Source organism: Chroicocephalus ridibundus, chromosome 8 (assembly GCF_963924245.1).
Source record: "Chroicocephalus ridibundus chromosome 8, bChrRid1.1, whole genome shotgun sequence".
Classification (NCBI taxonomy): domain Eukaryota; kingdom Metazoa; phylum Chordata; class Aves; order Charadriiformes; family Laridae; genus Chroicocephalus; species Chroicocephalus ridibundus.
This window is the reverse complement of record NC_086291.1, coordinates 20,663,751-20,688,098: the sequence shown is the minus strand read 5'-3', so window position 1 is coordinate 20,688,098 and position 24,348 is coordinate 20,663,751. Positions and strand designations below refer to the sequence as shown.

At 40.4% G+C, this 24,348-nt stretch overlaps 1 protein-coding gene across 3 annotated transcripts in view; it reads left to right on the top strand.

Annotated features, from left to right (window-relative positions):
• DPYD (dihydropyrimidine dehydrogenase) overlaps positions 1–24,348 on the top strand; it is a 365,350-nt gene that overhangs the window by 327,865 nt on the left and 13,137 nt on the right. For all 3 annotated transcript variants that reach the window (XM_063344207.1, XM_063344208.1, XM_063344206.1), the window contains one exon: positions 22,798–22,941. In XM_063344207.1, coding sequence (XP_063200277.1) covers positions 22,798–22,941 — 144 coding nt within the window. The remainder of the gene's footprint in view (positions 1–22,797; positions 22,942–24,348) is intronic.

Here is a 24,348-nt window from a genome sequence, read left to right as displayed (position 1 = left end):
GGGAAATATTTCTAGTTCAGAGATGAAAGTTTTTGCTCATACAAATTGAAATGTTAAGTAATTAAGTAGCATTACAATGAAAGTAATAGTACAATAATGGTGGTGACCAAATTACAGATACTTTGTTTAATCTGAAATTAGTTTCAACCCAAAATGTGTTCCCTTTCTCTGGAAATCTGGCAGAGAAAACAACGCGATTGTTGACAATAGTGCTGCCCTCTTTCCTGTTTAGAAGTGAATAATGTACCAACCGGTCATCTCGAAGGTGCAGATGGTCAGTAGGAAAGCCATGAGTAGCGTAACTTACCCAGAAACCTCTCCCAGACAAAAGTTTTTGCAACTCAAAGTTTTCATTCCAGTTTGGGGGGGTTGGGTGGGTGTTCCCCTCCAAAATCAGCTGGAGTGCTAGACATTTGAACTTTTCCCATAGAAAGAGACTCACAGAAATAGTTGCAAAGAAGTTCAAAATATTTCAGGGCTTTCTCTCCTACAGTGGCTCCGCAGTGGCTGTTCCTGGCTCGCCCTCCGTGGCCCTCTGGCCACCCTCTGCCCAACTTGCCCTTTGAGTCCAGGCCTGGGGGATGCTCTGTATGAGCCGGCCCGAACCATGACCCCTGCTGTGGTGAAGCCTGGTAACCCTCACAGCCTGGTCCTGACCACTGCCTGTAACGTGCTGTAAAAGAGGCGGGCTGGCGATGAAAATTTTATGTTGTGGTGTTTGTCTGGGCTTAAGTTCTGGGGGAATTTTTGAAAAGTGTGGCTTAGTGATCTGCGCTGGAACCAAGCTGCTAGTTGTGAAGTAAGCTCAGCCAAAAAGTTCAATTTTGTTTGCGCCCCTGATGGCTTTTATATACATAAGAACAGTAAGACTTTAAAAAAGGCTTTTACTTTAAAAAAAGTAAATTTTACTGTGATCTATTATAGCTGATGGTATCTTAAATTATTCTTCACCCCTTATCACAGCAATCAGAAACTTCAGATAAAGGTTGAAACCTGCTTTGCTTTGTCTCACTACAGGAATACGTTCTTTTCCCAACTTACAAAAAATAAGAAGTCTTTTAAGACATACAAAGAATACAGCATGAAACACAGAGTATCTGTATCTGGTTTTCATGGGGAATACTTGAAAGGAATTAGACTATTTTCCAGGGGAAACATAGCACACTGCTTACGTATAAATTAACAATGAAAGTGGTAAATTAAAATTGCAACATCAATTTCATTTTTAGCTCTGCTTTGCATTTATATAGAAGGATTTATTATTGCTGTAATTTACCTTCTACTAAGAGGTAAAAGAAAGGAAAGTGTGAAGTAGCAGCGGTTGTAATTATCTTCTGGAAAACTTCAGCTTGCGGAAAATGCTGCAGCATGTCTGCTCAAAACCCAAAGTTGCTGCAAGCACACCAGGCCATCCACCCTCCATTTTCTAGACTGGATTCCCAGCATTTTCTGACACAGCAGTTCAGCTGTAACGTTCAGTACACATCGAAGGAAAGATCCATCTTCCATCTCAGATGAAGCACTGACCTCCTGTATGACCTCCACTTTTTATTTTTCTTTTTTTTTTCCTCTGGCTCCTTGCATGTGCTGGCAATGAGGAGTGTTGGTGGCATAGAATCCTAGATGGGCCATCAGAATAGCACCGTCAGTACCAAAGATCCTTTGTATCTTATGTGCTAGCTTAAACCCCAGGGGAGGACTATACTTCATGATTCCATTCACTGCTTGTGCTCGCTGGATTTTCAGCAATGCCCTTTTTATAATACTGCTGTGTAAGGTGACTGAGTTGGCATCGGGGCATGTCCACAACTGTGGAACAAGCTCCCACAGGACCTAAGACTCAGGTAGTGCCTTTGCCTTTCACCCTGAGAGTAAAAGGCACTTTTCCAACTTTACCTTCTCCGTGCAGAAGTGTATATCTATGTTGTTGCTTGCTTTTGTTTTTACAGGAAGGAAATTGCTAAAATCTTACCAACACAAAGCAGCCTGTCCCATACACAAAGAATGAGGATAAGAGAGCAGGTGAGCCGTGCAAGATAGGTACAGTTCATTAGTTAACAGACACTGCTGGGATATTTTAATGATGAAGGTGGCATAAAACCTTCGCAAGGGAAGACAACAATATGAAACAAGTGTCCATTTTATCTCTTCTCTTTTGTCTTCTGGAACAGAAACAGAGACACTGAGAGGCATGCTTAAGAAACCTAATTAAATAGTGAAAGGAAATGAAAATTAGTTCCCAGTTCTGTTGCCCAGACTGATTCTGTGCATATTCTATTTGTATCATTTTCAGAAAAAAGTAAGACATTGTAACCAGAATTCTCAAGTTATTTCTCATTCTTGAAGAGAGGAACTAGGTGTCTCGGCTAGTCCTCAGATATGATCCGTACTCCCAGTGTTGTCATTAGGACCTGCCAAATATTTGGCATATCTCGGATCAGTTTCATTGTAATAAAAAGGAGTCAGTGGACCCCCAGGTCTACTCATTTCTGTTGGGGAAATGTTTAAAGACTCTGAAGCAAAGTTTTCCTGAGGAAAAAACAATTGATAGCAGATTATATTAAATAAACTGAGTTCCTGTGGAAGTAATCATCAACGCTAACTTTTTAAAGCTGTTTTTTCACTTAGAAAGGTGAGTTAAATCAAAATATTATGATTTTACGATCTGTCTGTACCAGTGTCAGTATCAGCGTCGCTGATAGCTGTTAAAGTGTCAAAAAGAAAACTTTATAGCATTCTGAGGTTGCTTTACTTCCAAAGTAAGACTACATCAGCATTTTGCAGAGTGTGAAAGGAATCCTATGTGGTATAAAGTAGCTGTAGAAGGGAGAAATCATTTATTTTAAGGACACATCTGGTGCAGGAGCTTGCTTTAAGACTAGGTTGAAGATACAGCTCATACTTTGGCTAACGCTGGAACATTGTTTATTTTCTTGGCTTTTTAGAGCTGTATTTGTACTTCTCCTATTTTTACAAAAAAGACAAGAGATATCCGTAAATGTTAAAAAATGCAGTGATATCTGTGATGAATGACTCCACACTAGGACATACTTTTTATGGTTATGCATTAAGCTTTGTAACTCTAGTTCCAGAAAGTCACTGGTGACAGAGAATAGCATTTACTGAAACTAGTTGGATGTTACACTGTTTTGCCTCATTCTGCCTGGGCGTTGACATCAGAAGTAACTGGATTCCTATAGGCACCTCACTTCAGAAAGGACAGATATGTCTGTACTTTCAAATTGAATGTGCCCAGGAATATTCCTAGGTGCTTAGGCCAGCTGGCACTGAGCAGCCTGTGCTGATGATCAGAAGCTGTTAGTCTCCAAAGCAGGTTGGCTGCAGGCAGGCTGCCTGCTGGGAACGGCTCCTGGAGCATGCTGACTTCCAAAGCCTCTCCAGGAATTGCCTGGGACACTGATAGTCAGCACAGGCCAAAAGTAGGCAAAAAAATCTTGTAACGCTTTGTTAGGATAGATGACAACATCCTTGTGCCCAGGAACATTCACAGATACTGATTTACTCCGATAGATATAGACTGAGTGTCTTGCAAAAGACTCAAAAAAAAAAAAAGAAAAAGAAACAAAAAGAGAAAGCATGATTATGGTAGTATGTGAGTAGGCATAAAAGATGGACAGATGGACATAAAAATGAGCTATATTGGATGTTAGCGAAAAATTGCACTGGAAAAAGAGATCTCATAGCCTGAGGCTCCAAAATCGGGAAAACTGGTGGGAATTTTTAGAAACACCCCAGAAATATCTTCTATCTAAAATAAATAGAATGTAATGTAATTTAATATAAATGTATGACTAATATGCATATTTATGTATGCTATGACTAACATATGTGCATATGTGTATTATCCAAGTATCAACAGTCTAGAAAAATAATAGCTCACTGTCTTTCCGAATGTTACAAAACAGCTAACCCGTGAGTGCTTTGCATCCCAATGGATGAATTCAGTTTGTACGTGGGACAAAGTTGCCCTCAGAAACTATGTTTACATTAAATAGTCGTGCAGACAAATAGGCCAAATAGGTATGGAGCTGCAGAATGAAATGGTTGATGCTGCAGACTGGTGTCCACACAATATGCATTTCAGGGGTTTTTACTGTGTTCTAGCGCTAGTCTGGTCTCATGGGCTAAATGCCCATTAGCAGCTGGAGCTCGTTTTAGGTGCTCTCCTGGAGCACACATTCAGGTTTCATTTTACCCGAAATAAAATCCAGTTTGTGCTCTCGGAGACTGCTGTGCTGTGAGAACCAAAGTGCAGTATGTGGGGATAATCAGCAGAGTCGCTTCAAAGGCGTACTCTTGATCTAAACTAAAACACTAATGTAGAGGCACCTGGAGAGCTCATGTAGCAGCATTACAGCAATGCAGAGCTAATGTGCACAATTAGCGAGCAAACCCAGACCAGCCGTCAGTGGGGCAGACACAGAAGCCGTTAACCACTCAGAAAAGAAAATGTTTGCATAGACAAGGAAAAATTTTGTGCAAACATAAATGCATTAGCACAAAGCAGAGGACAAAAATCTACTGGTAATTGTCTCGCATATGGGATTCTTTGCATTGGCAAGAAAATTGTTTTGCCAAAGCTTGCTTACAATAGCAAAAAGAAAAAACGCACCGCATCAGGAAAACAAACTGACTCAGAAAATGTAATTTTGCACATATCTGGCTTTGATGCACTACACAAGAGCGAAAATAAACTTCTGGTGCCATTTGCACAAGCATGAACTTTAAACTAAGAGCAGCAGCGGAAAAGCAGAGATGAGGTTGAATGCCAGCTGGATAGTTGAACATCAGTAAATGCTAGATAACAGAGACTTCGTTGGCATTTTGTGAGAATCTAAGACTGCTGACAAAAATGTACAGCATAATATTACACAATAGAACAATCAAAATACCAGCAGGATAATGTAAATTACCAAGAAAAATTGAACAAATTAAAATACCAGGAAATACAGATAACATACAAATACTCTGCTTTTAACTACATCAAGTAAATGAATGAAGCATGTGACTAAACTGGGGCAAACAACTCATAAAAGTTACATACAAAAAGTCAGAAAACTTAGGTCAGATAGGTAGTAAGCTGTAAGACCCCTGCAGCAAAGTATCTACGTGGTGGTTTAAATGTCTGGGATGTCTTCTAGGCAGATGAGAGCTGGAAATGGATACAGCGATGCAGCCAGGAGAGCACTCGCTTAATAGAATGTCCTCTGCACTCAGAGAAAAAATAATAAGGCAAGTGAAAGTAAGGAGGGCGTAAGTCTCATCGCTGAGGTTTTCCAGAGCCACGGGCCAGGTGGGCAGCAAGCCAGCTGCAGAGAAGGTGGGAAGCTGTACATAGGCATAGTCTTTTAGCAATTTAACAAGGCATTATACAGACCTGCAGGTGATAATATGCTTCCCATCTTAAAAAAATAAAAGTAGTTTCAGTTTCTGATGCAATAGTCATATATTTGCAAATGTATTAGATGTAATTATTAAACAAAGTAACTACCTCAGTACCTTTTGAGCATCCATTAGGGTGGAGGCAGGTGGAAGAAAATGCAATTTGAGATCAAATCTGTGTTAGAAGAATGCCAACAGTATCGGCAAGAAGAACTAACAGGGCTGCCTGGGATTGCTGCCATAGCTGTATAGATGCAGAAACAGAACAGCAAAAGCTGTAGCTGTTGATGATTACATTCTCATCTATCTGCTTGAAATGACCAAGGCAATAAATCTAAAATGAAATAAAATGAGATGAAATTGCATTTGACTCCTGGAGCACTGGGATAATTGCTGACCTCCCAAAGGCTATTACCCAGCTCCTAAAAAGTAAAAACCATGCAGGATAGACCCACACCTGAAAATGGGTAACTCAGTTTGAAGATTAGTGGAATTCATAAACCCTCTCACAATACTTTTCCATGCTTTTCAGAACTGTACAGTCTCCTGAGGTGATTACTAAACAAAACCACACTATGAATACAACTGCTGTAATTCGCTGGAGTCTTCTCATATGAAAAAGGAGCTGTACAAAATACCCCTCGGTGCAGCACTGCAGTACGTAAATGCCAAGGCCGTTATATCGCCCAAGGCAGGACAGGGGAGGCACTACCGTTTGTGTGAGGGATACGCAGAACATAGGTCCTGCAAAAAGGCTTCTACATCCACCAGCAGAGCGTAGTAGCAGCCCAGCTGGAACATTCTGGAGTAATGTGTACAAGAGAATACTTCAATCCTTATGTTTTAAGGGCAAGAAACTATAGGAATAGAAAGTGACTATCAATTATTAGAAAGCATTTTATAAAGCCAGAACTAGCACGCCCTCAATAACCACAAGGGAATGCTGCTAAACCTGCAGGGATGTGCATTGCTCGGCGTCTGGAAAGGGATTGAGATGTACATCCCTGACTTCTTATCCAGGCTGCTGTACACAAAACCAGGACGACTGAACAAGAATGTCAGATTCTCAAAATAATAGAAATAGAGAAAATGAGGGCATTCGACATAAGTATTATTTAAGGGGCATTTGTCAGTTTGAAACAGGGTCTACAAAAGAACCTCAAAGGAGTGTTTGAACAAGGCAAAAATTTAGTGTCAGCTCATGCCCATTGATCTTTCACATTGGCTGTATAAGCAGGGATAAGTCCCATCATCTCCTGGAGTACTGCAACCCCACAGGTAAGTGGAACTGTACAATACACGTTCAAGTTACAGCACCCAGATCACTGAGCAGGAATGCCACTGGGTGCCTGTCGAAGCTATTCAGGGACAGAATCCTCCATTCAAAAGGCTGACTGTGTGCTGGGGAGCACCGAGCTGTGCAGGTAGTTGCATTTCCCCTGGAGAAACATAAGCCTAACAGAAAGGAGAGACATAAAAACTCATTTCATTCTTAATAGACTTTGAGGAAAAGGACTTGATTTCAAACAACAAATCTCAGAACCTAACCTTTGCTATATTAGTCAGAATTCTGTGGCTTAACATCCATTTTGCAGCAATCACTGCAGATGGCATGATTCGGACTGGGCACTCTGGCAGCCCCACTACCAAACTGCGGTTGGAGACCGTGGAGCCAGGGCTATTTCTTGTTCTCGCGTGCAAATAACCTGGGAATAAAAATCTAGTCCACTTCTCATCACTGCTGTCACTACCATCGCAAATTGAATGGCAAAACTGAGTCAAGAACTGAAATTGCAATTTTTTTTTTAAAACACAAAGAGGATGACATCCTCTAGTGGAAGAATGGCTCTCGCAGAAGGCGCTCACAGCAGCCCAGTGCCATACTGATGTCAGGGCACGTCTGTACCTCCGCCTCTGCTGCCTCAGAAAGCATTACGGCTGGCAATGGGGAAAGGAATAATAAAAAGAAAACAAATCAAAGGGCAATACTATGATCAGCAGGCTAACAACCACCAAGAAATATGACCCAGGACTCTGCTAAGATCAAACCTTTTCCTCAAGATAAATCATGAACTTGAGTGCAAGCCACCCACATGGAAGAGACCCTGTAATTTGTCTAAAGCAGGAGTGAGTATATTTTCTAGTCTCCCCCCAAATGTCTGTGTCATATGAGCAGGAGACAAAGATATGGATAAGGAGGGACTTTTTTCACCAGGGCTTGGTCAGTGTGACAGAACACAAACTGATGAACAAGCCAGTGACAAACTTTGCAGCTGACTTGTTAAATTCCACACCACTGCAGCAGTTGTGTGATAGGCAGTCTTTGCAGAAAATTTTGGGCAGTATTGAAGGTCAGAGTAATCCTCCTAACCTAAGTTAGGAAGCAAGAAGCAAGAAAGTTGAGTTGGATTTTTTTTTCCCCCTGTAATAATTGGTAAGTTTTGTATGTGCTGTTTCCCAGGTTAAGGATGGAGAGCAGTTATATTCATGTTTAATAATGCCATCTCAGCTAGATATAACTGAGGGATGTCACCACAATGAGCTTGCTTATTCCTGCATAAACACATTTATGCGTAGGAAATTCAGAGAACTCTGTTTCAAAAAGGTGATTGAAAATAATCCATCTGGAAGAAGGATTAAAGGCTGGTGTGAGGTGCACTCCCTGACTTCTGAGGTCTGAGCACGGAGAAATGTTTCTCTAAGCCTGCAGATAGCCTGAAACAGTGGCTGAGGGGCACGAGCCGCTCCGTCAGTCAAGTTACTGTCAGAGCAGGCAGCAGCCTGGGGTGGCACAGGGGGAGTGGGGAATTTGAATCGCCCCTTCTCCTTCTCCCTGCCTTGTCATTGAGCGCTCCAGCTCCACACCAAGCATTTCCAGCAGCCATGGGGCACGGGAGGACAACCTTGGTCTATCTCTAGCAACATCAAGCGCTTCTTAAATACTTCACAGCTGTGAGCTGGCTTTGTGCCACAGGTATCCGTGAAGCCCATGTAGCTAAGCTACATTTTGCTACCCTGCCTCGTCTCCCTGCCCACCCTGTTCCAGGTGCGCACCTGATGGGAAGCAGTTTGTCCTGCTGTGGTGTCACGGCTCGTCAAAGCGGCCTGCACACAGGAAGAGCGTGTATTTGGGAACAGACTTACTACTTGTGCAGGACCACTCACCGTACCTTCTCTGGTCCCAGCCCTCCCGGGGAGAAGCAGCAAATCTCTCCTGTGTGGTGACTGCTCCTGCCTTTGTAAGACGCTCAGACTGGAGCTCTCCTAGGAGCTTCATCCATCAAAATACACAGCACCTCTGTAAAATATGGAGGAAAAAAAGACAGACAGACCACATGGATTATCTATAATAATATAAATTATGTCATCTGTGACCTTTATAGCAGCAGCGCTGTTGTAGACAGCATTAATGTGGAGAAGCTGCACCGAGTAAAAAATTTTGTTTCCCTTTCCGTCTTATGGTCGAAGTGGCTCTAGATGATTTTTTTTTTACCTGTAGATTGAATCACTGTAAATATCTGGCATAACTTTAACAAGATTAATTATGTCAAGAAAAAAAATTTATTTTTATGATTTAAATGAGGACGAGATTTTAAAATATGGCAGGTTTTTGAGTAGCGAAGCTCTGTGGGGCTTGTGTGACCACTCATCTGTGAAGAGTTGTGTTATCTGGAACAATCTGGGTGCAGAAGAGCTGAAGACATGACAGTTTTGTCAAACAATGCAAAAGAGGTGAACACTGTAGGGTCTGTTTTATCTTTCATTGGGCACCTGTAACTCTTGTGATAAAGTGAGGTGGAACCATGCGTGCACGTCCAAGAAGAGTGGGTTGGTTGTGGTCAGCTAGTGAGACATGGTCCCGGTTTCCCCAGTTGCTGCACATAGGCTTAATTTCGGTCAGCGTAACTACTTGCATGTTTAAAGGTCAGCCACACGTAAAAGCTTGTAGGATGAGGACAGGAGTTTCTTTGCAAGGATAAATTATATAGTTTGTTGTGCCACACCAATCCTTTTGACCTGCAAAATAGCCCAATGAGTACACAGTGCGAAGTGATATGAAAAGGAAAGGTTTACCTATCTCCATTGTTTATCTGTAAGAAGCACATAACCAGTGAAAAAGTGGATGGCCTGTTGAAGCAATGTGTGATTGTGGTTGTATTTTATAGCAGAGGGCAAGCTGAATGCATATACTTGCAAACCTAACTGTGTGTAGAAATCAGTGAAGTCTTGTAGTAACAAGATGATCAGAACTCAATTTTAAAGCTATTATAGTAATTTAAAACAAGGTAGTTTTTAAAAATACAGTGCTGTGTGCCTGTGATCTGTATTTCTAATGATTTGCACGTTGGATTTTTAAAAATCACATTCTTCTCTGATTGACTTGAGTGAAAATCTAATGAAATTAGCATTTTAGAATATATGACCATTGTAATGTCAGTTCAGAATATAATAATTCTTTAGATATTATACCTTAGCTGTTACAAAGAGATAAATATGCAAGAGAGGCACTGTGGGGGACTTGGAAGGTTGATTCTAATGAGCACTTTTCTGTTTGTCTACATGAGGTTTTTATATAGCGTCTGTTACTTTGGAACCTACGTATTGATATCTCCTCACTGCTTGATGGTGATATAGGAGGCATTTGTATCGGTTTAGTGAAGATATCACTTTTGTAATGCATTATCGATATTTTATTCATAAGATAAGTTTGATATTCATTTGGAATAGTTTAGCAATTCCTTCTCTTTAGATCTGTTTAAAAGTTTTAATAACTTCAAATGATCAAAATTCTTCATCATCACTTTCTTTCAATGGGCCATTATAATTTTATCATCTGGCTATATTCTCATAATTTTTTAAATGTCATATGTTATGTGTTGATTTGTCACATTTTCAAAACCGTTGGAAGGCCTTAATCAAACCAGAATCCCCAAACTCTTCATAGGAAAGCATTCAGCATTTTCTCATCCTATCTCTTGCCAACTGAATTGGGAGTTCTGACTATCTAGGGGTAAAAGCACTTACTATTAATGCCAGAACTATTCATTCTGACACTTAGCATGAAATTTAGTGAGTTTAGGTTATTGAGGTGATGATAAAAATCATTGTTTTATTGAGTTTGAAGATTCTAAAAGGCAGTGGTAGGCTTCTTGGTCATAACTGCAAGAGTTGACTAGAGCTCATTTGTCTGCACTGAATACTTTACATTTAAATTAGGATTGTGTGAAGTAGAGATGGAAGGATTACTGTGTGTGAGATGAATGAGGGAAAGCATTGTAGTCTGTGCAGAAGGAGGATAAGTGCTGGAGTTCATCTGCCATAAGAGATGGATTACAATGAATCTAAAGTGGAAGAAGGTTTGCTTAGGAATTATTAGCAATGGTTTGCATTTAAGTAATCTATTAGCGTCTATTAGTGCAATAATATATGTATAGTTATGTGGTGTGTAATCTACCAGGGGAAAGCAGAGTTTATTTCTAGATATATTGAAATTGTGTGCTGTTTACAGTATAGGCAAGTTGGTAATAAATCTGGAGCTTCCATGTAAAAAATACATAAAACAAAAAGGCCGGATGAACAAAAATAAAAACAAAACAAAAATCTGCAAAGGTTCCAGCAGATGGAAAAAGTGTATGCTCTTACCACTTGTGCAAGGTGTAACTGTTAGTAAAAAGTATTTTATATGTAAATTTGCAGCTAAAACACATATGGCAATGGTGAAAATGCACTTTTCTTTGCACGCAGTGGCATCAGTGGTTATTTTACTGAATGTAGTCAAAGCCTCATAGAGTAGCTTTAAAAATCTTTGTTTCTTCCAGAGGCTGGAAGGGGTGGTTGCTGGCTGCCCTCTCTGCCTAGTCTCCCATTCCCCTGAGAGCATGCATTTGATGGGCATGACTGATTAGACTGTATGTTTTTTACATTGCCATGGTGCGTACATAGACTTTCTATGTCTAAGTACTGCAGGGTGTCTAGAGCTGTATTTCCACCAGGGAGACGCTGGAAGGGAGTGTGAGAGAGCTAAGGAGCATGTAGATGATGTGCATTTCACCTCATCCTGCCGTCCTACCCACCAGGTGTATTTGCACGTGGGCTGCGTGGTAGCGTCAGGTTGCTCAAGGAGCTTTTGAACAGGTTCACATAGGTCATGTAGGCAGTTTAAATGCAGCTTCATGGGGCTTCACCGTTCTAGAAACAGGGCGAAGCTGCTCCTGGTACCTGACCCAGCTCATTTAGCACAAGAGGAATTAGCAAATTCAGCTTAATACTGCTCTGCTCACCTTGCTGGGTCAGCAGCATCTATGATTGACAGGTTGGTTGGTAACCACTAATGTAGCCATAGCAGCAAGGATCCTCATGCTTTCTCATAGTTGTAAGAAAAGATTAATTTTTCCCTTACAATTGTCTAGCTAGTACCTCTGAAACTTCTTTGAAAGTACCTAAAAAAGAGACGGTCATTAGGTACTGCTAGAGTTCAGTCTCCTCAGTACGTGTACTCCCAGAAAAGGATGCTTAAATCCAAAGAAACAGATGATTTTAGGGTTGTTCTGAGTAACTCAGTTACCAGCCAGCTTGGAGGAGAAGGTGGGTAAGAGTATGTAGCAATGGTCTTTTTTCATACGATCAGGTAACTTGCAACATTGATACAATAAATGTGCAAGCTGAATGTATGGATATATATACATGATGGTATATAGATACACATGAAAATGTGAATAGAGGACTGATGTATTTTCACTTCTGTACCAGTAAAAGTACAAAATCTTGTTTGCACAAAGTTTTTTTTCCAGTACTGAGGCTCAACTGATAGCGATCAACGTTTCCTAACTGCATTCAAATACAGTTCTATTTGCTTGCCTGTCAGATATTTGTTAATAGCCATTCTGCTGACATCTTTGTTACGCTGCTGCTTGGCTGACAGAATTTCATCTGCATAAATGGGTGGAAAGTCCTTTCCTCACATGTCCAACAAACTGGAGACAAAGTGCCTGCCAATGTTTTAATTTCTTGTGCATGTTCTGGTTAGAGAGTGAGAAGAATGCTTTCACTCCACGGTGTCATGAATATGGTAATCTATGGAAATCACAGAAAGCAGGTACTTAAGTTAAGCACATACTGTACTACAGGAATCCCTGATGAATTCAAGTCTCTTCTGTTTAGAGAAGATGTTGTTGTCTATTAAGTGACAGACTGCCAGATGTTCATGAAGTAGCACAGTAATGTGTATCAGTATCTTCTTTTCTTCACCCCAGAAGGTAACATTTTCTTTATCATCTATGTCATCCTGGCTTTTGATTGTAAATGTCTAAGCTTGCTTCAAATATTAACTCCTTTTTGTTTTATTGATGAATATTTCATGACTTCAGTACATTTGTAGAATGTAAGTTTTTGCTGCACTACAGTAAGCCTATAATCCTAAAATCTTTTCCTTCGCTTGGTATATATAAGCTGCTAAAAACCAAACATTTGAGGTAGAACATGAAGAATAATTCATTCGTGATTTTGAGCTAGTAGAGAAAATTTTGGCAGTGTTAGAAAAATGATGAAAGAAGCAATAATTGTTATTTTAAATAATGGTTTTATCTGCACGCTCAAGCATGGTACTGTATATCTCATGGTGAGGTCACAGCAATATGTTTTCCTAGAACACACATTAATGTTCGGTTTAGCCTCAGAATTACTGCACGGCTGGGGGTTAGCTCACCCGCTTTAAATAATCATGGTCTAAAGAGTGGGCCGAATAGTTGAGTAACTAAATGCAATGGTATATACACACGCGGTGTTGGGAGCAGAGGTTACAGGAACAAGTATATGTGCAGTAATTGCAGAATATTGAGACAGCACTGTTTATGAAGCAAATAGAAGTTCCAAGGAAAAAAAAAATAAAAATAACTGAAAGGCAGAGTTCATTTTTTTCTAAAGAATTGTTGTGTTCAGTCCTTTATTTTTGAAGGCATTTCCACATCATTAAAGGCAGTGATGCCAGTAATATCTCAGCTGTAAGAAACGAAGCAGTGAGAATGTGTGAACCCTTTAATACAAGGGACAAATTCTCTGCAGCTTCTTGCTAACATAACTACAGCAGCTTTGGGGGCTGTAACTGGTCTTGGCCCAAAAAACTCTCTGTCAGCTGGAGAATGATAGAGTGAATTATCCCATCCTCTCCATGGCATGTCACCTGCCCGCATGCCATGGGGAGGACTCTTGCAGGATTCCCTGCTGGAGGTCCTGACATGAACCCTGCTGACATCGGGATGACTCCTTCATGCCGTGGGCCCTTACCGTGCAGTGTATGGGAAGGGCCCATACGCTGGGCATTGCCAGACTGGCACAGAGAAGAGCAGCTATTTAAGAGAATTTAGCTTTGAATGTCTGAAAGAGTAAGAACATGTAACAGAATAAGAATTAGCAGCTTCACTTTCTCCATTGCCATACATACTTTGTTTTCATTAGTTAAGCAGTTTACCCAATTAGTGGGGAAAGCTTGTGCAAAATGTTCTCTCTGTATAATCTTATGAATATGAATATGTGTGTTATTTGCTACCTTCAGAGGAACAGAATTCAGCTTTTGGCTTTATTGTTGGGTTAGGTTGTTGGTGTTTTTCCCAGAAGGAGAACAAGGTACCTTGACATTGTGACAAGATTTTGTTGTTGTTGCTGTTGCTGTTCTTTAATACTGGGACTTTGTGTTTTCTTCCTCTCTGGAAATGCTGGAGTCATGTTTCATTGTATTCTCTGAGAACACGGAAAAAAAGAGACACCACTTCAGAAAACTTTAGTAATTTTTATTTATTTATTTTTTGTAAAGTTGCAAGAGGGTGAAGGCACGCCACTGAATGGAAACTTGCGCAGTGTAAAGTATGGTCAAGGCCACAGGTACCTGCAGCATGTAATAAGGATTCTAAATATATGCAGCCATTTTGAGTACATTAAACTTTAGAAAAAATAAACTTGAAGAATTCAGAAGCAACTGGAAAAACCATTAAAATTAAAACTGCTTTCTCTGGAAAACTTTATACATCAAATTTAGAAAGTTTTCCACATGAACAAATGGGGGTCAAACATTACTAAAACCTTTGTGCTGAGGGCATATAAAATGACCCATACAAACCTGATTTAAATTCTTGTAGTTCCTGGGTGAGGGCAGCTGTCTACCTTGCTTAAATGTTAATGTTTCCCTTATCTGATTGCCTTTCCATACCACGCTCCCACTTTGAGGGGTCCTGCTTCACCTATTACCCTCTTCAAAGCTATTCATTCATTCTTGTCTGCAAGCTTCATAGCTTTAACTGTGTCTGAGGTAGTCACTTGGCTGTGTAGCCTCCCAAGCTGTTACACTCTTAGCTTTTACCTGCCCAGCTGCTTGTCTCCCTAGTTCTCTGAAGCCAACGAGAAACCTTCCTACATGTAGATGTGCCAAGGCAGCAAAGGGATGAAGCCCAGCTTTTCTGCGTGTTTACAGGAGTGGTATTTGGGGAGGATAGCTAAACCAACTACAGATCATCTGCTCTTCATAGGGAGGGAGGAGTCAGCATAGATTTATGAAGGGTAAACCACATTTGACCAACTCGATAGCCTACTACAATGAGATGATTGGTTTGGTAGGTGAGAGGAGAGCATTAGGTGTTACCTTTAGCAAGGCTTTCAACACTGTCTCCCATAGCATCCTCATAGACAAACTAGTGAAACCTGCTGTAGTTCACCCTCCTCTGAGGGGGTTGAACTGGATGGTCTCAAGACGTCCCTTCCAATCTCAACCACTCTGTGATTCTGTGAAGACAGTTGATATTTTGTATTTTCTATCAATTGATAGTTGATAATTGATAGTTGATTTTTTGTATTGATTGTGTTTTCTCCTCCTTTGTGCTCTCCTTCTCTGTGGGAAAGCTGTTGGTTAAGTCATTTCAGAGAAAGATCTATTTAGAAAAACAAGCCACTGAGAAGGAAGATGAAGAGCCACCTCTTGTTGGATTTCTAAAACACACTAGTGTTTTGGAACACACTAGTGTTTGTCACTACGTGGCAAGGTTTTTGTGTCACAGTTATCCATCCATTTGCATAGCTACAGAGTATGTGGGATATTGTTTGGTGCATCTCTACGGCAATCAGTATAGAATATTTCAGTCGAGCAATTTGAACTCTCTTTTAGCAATTCAGTTTGTCAGACATTTTTCAGTCTTTATTCTTGTTCTTATCTAGTTTTTCTATGTGCAAGCAGAAACATCTACACTTGAAAAATGTAAAGTATGTGAAATAAGACAATTCGGCTTCAGTTCCACTGCCGGATTCATGAGGGACATCACTGTGTCACTTAAAATTGTTTACATGTTGAAAGTGCACAAGAAGAATTTAGAGAATGAATGCATACACATCTTCATACCTCAGACAGAAGGCAACACTCAGGTGTAAAAGGAATTGAATAATGACATTACATTCAATATGGGAAATTTTTCACACTTGAGGGAAACATTATTTTTGAAACATGTTGCCTCATAGCTAATGTACTGCTGCCCCAAATTTCCATGAGCCACAGATCGCTAGAATTGCTTATGTCAGTTTTTCCTTTACCTTGTGACCACTGCTCCCTGAAAATCATTTTAATGAAAATTACTATTTTCCAGTGTTCTTTCTGATGCCCCAACTCATTAGTATACCAGCAGGATATACTTCAGATCCACTAGAGTACTGTAAGAGACTGTTGCTTGTTTTTAGTTTATAATCATACCTAGGTGTGCCAGCTGAAATGTGGGTCTTCTAACAGTAGATAGCATCCAGCCCCTTAGCAGGAGACAGCTCCCCAATAAGCAACCCGTGACTACATCATGGAGACATACAGGGACTTTCCCAGAATAAGGAGCAGATCAGTCTCAAAGTTAGAAATAAAGTCGGGGTCATCTGACACATATTGCACTGCCCTGTTCACTGCCCTGTTCACTACCCTCTTCCACCGGTTAGGCTACTTGCTGGTGTGCCCATAAAAATTGCAGAATCTGAAGGAGAGCATTCTCTCTACTTTTTGCCATTAGGAAACAAGCACCTTTTTTAGTTCATAATATGCTCAATTACCTTTAGATTGATCCATGAATAAATTATAATCACAACAGACTTATTCACCTTAAAGCTCTCCCGGCTTAAGGTTTCATTGTTGATTCATTATGTTGTCAGTTCTCTATTGGCAGGGTAATGCTTTTTTATATCTGGATAGAGACAGTTTTAGTGGAAGATACTGTTATCTTTAAATGAGTAGGATTTAGCTTTTCTGGTGAGAACAAATTCATCAATGATGAATCCTTGGAGAAACTACTGAAACAAAAATCACAACGTTGCTGGAGATTTATACAGTTCATCAGTTAAAGGGCAGCTTTTGGACATCTTGGGCGGGGGAGGATTTGCGTTTTTCCTTTCTTTCTGTAAAATACTCCAGCACAATATTTCAAGTTTGCAGTTTCGTGATAATGCAATTATAAACAATGAAGTGAAACCACTTCATATATTTATTTTTGATCCATTCTTGATGTTATCCCTCCAATAGAAACACATTGAATTATGGCTATATAGAGACGGATACAAATAATGCAGCTATAGAACATCACTGATACAGATATATAAGTAGATAAGAATTATCTAATTACTCTGCTTGTTGCAATCTTCTAAGTACTTACTATCATCCACATATTCATATTAATATTTTGTTTCTAGGCAAATGTTGTTATGACAAAGATATCAGTGTATGGAGATTTTAGTGATATTGGAATATCTAGAAATTTAAAAAAACAAAACCAAAAAACGTTTCAAAGCAAACGGAGCTAAACTCACCAAGATCTGTGCTTGTGCTTTCATTGGGAATTGTGCTATTAAAAGAAGATAACTTCTTAAGCCAGGTAATAGACAGCCCCACCAGAGAGGATGTAATACTGGACCTGATGGTCACCACTGCAAGTGAGCTAATTGGTGACGTCAAGATTGGAGGCAGCCTGCCTGCAGTGATCATGCACTGGTGGAGTTTGCAGTCCTGTGGGATATGGGTCAGGCAAATAGCAAAGTCAGGACCCTGAATTTTAGGAAAGCAAAATTCCGTCTCTTCAAGGAGTTAGTCAATAGGACCCCCTGGGAAACTGCCCTTGGGGACAAAGAAGCAGAACAGAGCTGGCAGATCTTTTAAGGATGCTTTACACAGAGCACAAGAGCTCTTGATCCTCATGTGTAAGAAATCACAAAAGGAGAGCAAGAGACCTTCATGGCTGAGTCGAGACCTGCTGGTCAAACTAAAGGGCAAGAAAGAAGATGCACAGGCAGCGGAATCAGGGACGGGTATCCTAGGAAGGATAGGGACAGTGCCTGGTTGTGTAGGGTTGAGGTCAGGAAGGCCAAGGCACAGCTGGAGCTGAATTTTGCAAGGGAAGCAAAGAATAAGAAGGGCTTCTACAGGTATGTCAGCCAGAAAAGGAAGGTCAAGCCCCTGATGAGCAAGACTCGGAAACTGGTAACTACAGATGAGAAGGCGGCTGAGGTTCTCAACAACTTTTTTGCCTCTGTCTTCATTGGCAACCTCTCTCCCCACACTTCTCAAGTGGGTGGACCGCAAGATGGGGACTGGGGGAGAAAGGTCCCTCCCATTGTAAGAGATCATGTTCGTGAGCACCCGAGGAACCTGAACATACAGAAGTCTATGGAACCTGACAAGGTGCATCCCAGAGTCCTGAGGGAACTGGCTGATGTAGTTGCCAAGCCACTCTCCATGATACTTGAAAAGTCATGGCAGTCAGGTGAAGTCCCTGGTGACTAGAAAAATGGAAACATTGCACACATTTTTAAACAGGTTAGAAAGGGGGACCCTTGGAACTACCAACCTGTCAGCTTTACCTCTGTGCCTGAGAAGATCATGGAACAGATCCTCCTAGAACCTATGCTAAGACACATGGAGGGCAGGGAAGTGATTCAAGACAGCCTGCATGGCTTCACCAAGGGCCAGTCTTGCCTGACCAACCTAGTGGCCTTCTTTGATGGAGTGACTACATCTGTGGACAAGGGAAGAGCTATGGATGTTGTCTATCTGGACTTCTGTAAAGCCTTTGACATGGTCTCCCACAACACCCTTCTCTCTAAATTGGAGAGGTATGGATTTAATGGGTGGACTGTTCTGTGGATGAGGAATTGGTTGGATGGTCGCATCCAGATGGTAGTGGTCAACACCTCAATGTCCAGATGGAGATGGAGATGAGTGCCAAGTACTGTTCCTCAGGGGTCTGTATTGGGACCAGTACTCTTTCATATCTTCATCAATGACATAGACAGTGGGATCAAGTGCACCCTCAGCAAGTTTGTGGATGACACCAAGCTAAGTGCTGCAGTTGACATTCCCGAGGGATGACATGACATCCAGAGAGGCCTGGAGGGGCCTTGAAAATTGAGCCTGTGTGAACCTCATGAGGTTCAAGAAGGCCACGTGTAGGGTCCTGCATCAGGCCAAGGCAACCCCTGATATGAATACATGCTAGGGGATGATGGGATTGAGAGCAGCCCTGCAAAGAAGGACTTGGGGGTACTGGTGGATGAAAAGCTGACAATGTGTACCCACAGCCCAGGAAGTCAACCATATCCTGGGGTGCATCAAAAGAAGCGTGGCCAGCAAGTCAGATGATTCTGCTCCTCTACTCTTTTCTGGTGAAGACACCACCTGGAGTATTGCATCCAGCTCTGGAGCCTTCAGCACAGGAAAGACATGGGCCTGTTGGAGCAGGTCCAGAAGAGGGCCGCAAAAATGATCAGAAGGATGGAACACTTCTCCTTTGAGGACAGGCTGAGAGAGTTGGGGTTTCTCGGCCTGGAGAAGAGAAGGCTCAGGGAACACCTTATTCTGGCCTTTCAGTACTTGAAGGGAACGTACAGGAAACATGGGGATGAATTTTTTTAGCAGGGCCTGTTGTGATAGGACAGGGCGTAATGGCTTTAAACTAAAAGAGGGAAGATTTAGACTAGATATAAGGAAGAAATTTTTTACAATGTGTGTGGCGAAGAACTGGAACAGGTTGCCCAGAGAGGTGGTAGATGACCCATCCCTGGAGACATTCAAGGTCAGGTTGGATGGGGCTCTGAGCAACCTGACCTGGTTGAAGGTGCCACTGCTTATTGCAGGGGGGTTGGACTAGATGACCTTTAAAGGTCCCTTCCAACCCAAACTATTCTATGGTTCTGTGAAATCCCCCATGTGCTTAGGAAGATATCCCCTACAATGATTAGAGATAATTTAGTTTGAAAATCTCTTAAATATCCATCTCTCCAGCAGTTATTTCAACATGGTTCCACTTTTGCTATATCCAGTAACTTACATCATTAAAATATTGTTTGCCGTTTCTTATGGCCTTTGACTGCAAACGGTTTCTAACCACAGCTCTGAACAATAACCAGTCTCATCAACGTTCCCTATATCTATGCATTACTCATAAGGGGAACCATCAATAAGTCCTTTCTAAGCTCCTGAGGCTACATCTTCATGTATTATTTATTTTTATAGAAAAGATGGCTGGTTTTCAGTGTTGTCTGATGAAAGCTTGGCTGCTTGTGAACTACTAGACTCCAAATGGAAAATAACCGGACCATTTGTATGGGCACACAGTCACCTTCTGTTAAGTCAGTGGAAGCTCATTGTGTATGCCCAAACCTGGACTAAGACCTAGGTGTTTCCTTAATTATTTTAAATTCCATGTAATCAATTTCTTGATGGAAAAACAGCAATGAACAGCAAAGACGAATGTTGGATGTTAGTTTTCTAGATTAATCAAAATTTCATTTATTTTTAAAAGATGCAGATTATGTAGTTTAATTTAACTGCATGCATGTCATTATGAAACATCTGAATTATGGTACTGATGGCATTGCACACTTTTCAAAATGTGTGCTGTACATTCCAGCTAGCAGCTATGTCAGATGTAAAAATCTAAATACTTTCATCTCACAACTTAGAAAATTAATTACTTGCCTGTGTAATTTGCTCTTCGCCTATACACAAAAATGAATTCTTTTTTCACACTTTTCCTTAGATTACCTATTTCATTTCAATATACTCAGTATCTCTGTAGAAATTAGGAGCTTGGGCATACATTAAGAGAACAGAAAAGTAAAGGATTTATTCTGCAAAGATTTGGCTATTCTTCCCAAAGATGATCTTCAGTCAGTCAAGCCATGAACAACTGTCTCCTCTCTCTACTATTTCGGTTAAAACCTCAGCAAAATTAGCTTTGCTACCTACTCTCATAGTCAGCAATTCAGTTCCTGGCCAGACAGGGAAGCGTCCAAAAACACTTTGTCATCAGGTCTCCTGCCCTCTCAAGCCCAAAGTTGTTGGCATCAGCACATAAACTATGGAGAGAAAGTAGTTTCTCAGTGACACAGCTACTACGTATTCATAGCCAAAATGTATTTCTAATTGATGCAGCCTAGCAGACATACAAGAACACTTTTAATCAAAATGTTTTAGATTTTTTGCTAGAAGTCTTAAGCTTTCCAGAAGTCATTAAAGAAATGAGTATCTATGTGTATGCTTTAGAGCCTATTGATTAAATGGAAATTCTTCCTTCTACTCATTTTCCTGTTCAAAATATATCTGGTTTTGCTGTCTTATTTGACTTTAGTATGTAAGGCCACTACCTTACTGCTGTTAGCACTGATATTTAAAGCCTTATTTTAAGACACCCTAGAACGTTTCCGTTCCGAGATCATGTATGGCAACAGCACAGAAAGGAGAGTTTGTTTGATGTCTGTAAGGAAGCCCTTGAACGTGACATTCAGGAACAAAGTTCCCATTGAACAGACAAAATAAGAGCCCTTTGCTGATGGGCAAACTCGGGCTACATCTAGATTCAGGACAGATGGGGCCTGCAACATCCTCCACAGTTCTGGTCTTGCATTTGCCTAGGCTGAGGCTTTGTCCCAGAGTACGGCTCAGTCCCAGCCTGCAGGAGAGGGAGAGCACCTCTGGAGAGCACCGCGGGACTGCAAGTCTTATTCTGACTTGAAGTTAAAAACGTGTTGAGGCCACAAACCCAGTCTGGGAAGCAGGGAAGCATTTTAAGGACCTTCCCCACCCCCGGCTGTATGCTCAGAGTGCCAAAAACCTAGCAGCCAAGAAAGCTTTTATTTGTCGTAACAAGAAGCCTGAGGTCCCAGGGTTGGGTATCGTGACTGACAGAGCTCATTGAGGATTTTTTTTCCTAAGGATTTGCAGAAGAGCAGGGTAACCTCTTCTGGATTTACTTCATTTTAAAAAATAATAATTTCTAAATTTTTAAATAATTCTGTTTTTAAAATTCACATTGAAATTCCCTCTTAAAAAATTGATAACCACAGCCGTACTGTATCTTGTTCTATATGCTCTTTGAGGTTGTATTATTAGCGTGAATTAATGCTAGCAACTGCTGAGGCTATGGATCCCCTGTTACTACCTGCTAGTTTCTGCAGTACTGCAGGAGCTTCTGAACAGGGTTTAGTGAGATGGATAAAATACTTCTGCAGGATAGGAACTAGTTTCAGGGCAGGAAGGGTATGGTCTTTTGCATCAAGCAAAAATCCATGTTTACTACCATTTTTCATTCACCTAAATCTGTGATTGTGGCACACAACCGTTGTCTGTATCTCTGCCAGGTGAGCGAAGGGTCTGTGTTTTTCTTTCAGGAAGCTGGGTGTTTTATGAAATCCAAACCAGCACTTTCATGTTCTTGGGTGAGACGTGAGTTTTGCAATTCAGTGAAATCTTCCTCTAGAGTTTGCTTAATTGGGTTCAAGGATTAAATGTTGCAGAAAAGACTGCAAATTGGACACCGAGGTAAATTAGGAGATTAGAATGTGTTTCAGTTCATTTGGTGTTTGTTAGCCTTACTTTGACAGGTCAAGACAGGCTTCTGTTATCAGAATGCAAAATACATGTTTGTAAGCTTTAAAAATATATATTGAAATATTCAGATATCCATGCAAATAATATTAAACACTGGCGGAACCCTTCTAACTAAACTGATAGTTTTATGATATCTTTTCACATACTATAGAAATAAAGTTATACATTTGAATTATTTAACACGATACATTTTTATACACAAGCAAGTATGCAATGGGGAAATATAAGACTGTTGGATGATGACCTGCAATTCAGCTATTTTTCTGCTGCGGTATATTAATATTTTAATATTCAATATATATTTTCAAGTCAGATCCTGAAGTTCATATTTGATTTTTATTCACTTCTCACTCTGGTACAGTCTCACTGATTTCAATTTCAACTTTCTTAATAAGAAGCAAGTCGCACTCAGCAAGGACTTAGGATCTCGCCCTTGGGATCAGACTCACCTTTTGCTACACCCACTTATTAAGCATAATGACGTTTCCTGATTTTTGTTTCAGAAACTACCCAGTTTTGGGCCTTACCTGGAACAACGCAAAAAGATAATAGCTGAGAACAAGATTAAGCTGAAGGAACAGAGCATGGCTGCTGTGCTTCACGAGAAAAAGCATTTCATTCCGAAGAAGCCTATTCCGGCAATCAAGGTAACAAAAATACATGCTTACGCATAAGAAATGATCAGCCATCAGGCAGTTGACATGCACAGTCATTTCTAGCAGTTTGAGTTGGTTATTACTGCTTTTAAGCTTGTTAGAGGGCATCAAAGACAACTATTTATGCAGACTTTCTAGCTTTTAACAAAAATCGATGGGAAATGATTTGTGATGTACATGTATAGGTATTTCCCTAATGTCGTTTTTCAGAATGAAGATTTTCAGGCAAAGGAATGGTAATTGTAGAACAAGGCATGGGTAATGCCTTGTAGAATGAAGTAGAATTGTTAACAATTTCTTTCCATTTTAATGCTAGAGTACGAGCTCAGTTTTGCATGATACCTTTTGATTACTTGTGATGTGCTAAATACTCCATCTCTCATGTGGGATCAATGGAAAAGGTTGGTGTTCGGTACCTATGAAAGCTGTGTCATAGGTTTTCAGACTGAACTTTTAAAGGTGGAGAATGTTTGTCTAAGTAGCTGATCCACCGTCTACAAAGAGTAAATGTCAAGGTGAAAATAAAACCTGTGACCTCATCTACTGCATAATCCATACATTGGAGCTTTTCCTTTCCCTTAGGTAGCCAATAAATGTCAATAAAAAGAAACGTCAGAAGCTAATTTTTCTGGATGTTCACTCTAGACCTTACTTAAACTTCATGTCTGAATAGGAAAATGAAGCAGGAAAAAACAATATTTTTTTTTAAATCAGGGTTCTCGTGAAGGCCTTTTTATAAAGCAGTGTGAAAATTATATCTGTTATATATGTGAGAATATCAGATATCTATAGATAGGTAACTTTCATTATATGATCAGACCTGTGAGAATTCCTGCAAAAATAAGGCCAAACATTATATACAATATAAGCAGTGGCTCAAAATAACACATAATTCCCAAGGGAATATTGCAGTTTACCAACACATGCAGTATTCCAAGCTAGCTGGTAGAACTGCAGAACCAGCCAAGAAGAAATTTGGAGTCATCTTCCTATTTAAGTTAAATAGTTTGCTACTTCTGTATCCCTCTCACAGTTTTTTGGACTGCTTATTTTGGTTTATGTCACGTTATTGAAAATTGCTCACCTCCTCTTGTGCTGAGGTTCCCTTCTTTATGTATAAAAAAGTTCCAAAGAACAGCAATCTAATCCTTTTTTTTCCCCACTACGATGAGCATTTTCAAAGCCTACTTGACCTCAGAGGTTTTATGGTTCTGTTCTCTTTGGAGGGAGAGTATTGATGTAGGAAAAAGAGAAAGAAGAAGCAACAGCCAATAACTGCATTTTCAATGAGATAGCTTGCTTCTGAAAACAGCAGAAAACTAAAAAACTGATACCATCCAAAAGCAAATAAACTGAATGAAGGAAAAAGTTTAGCAAGAGGGGAAAAACAGACATAAA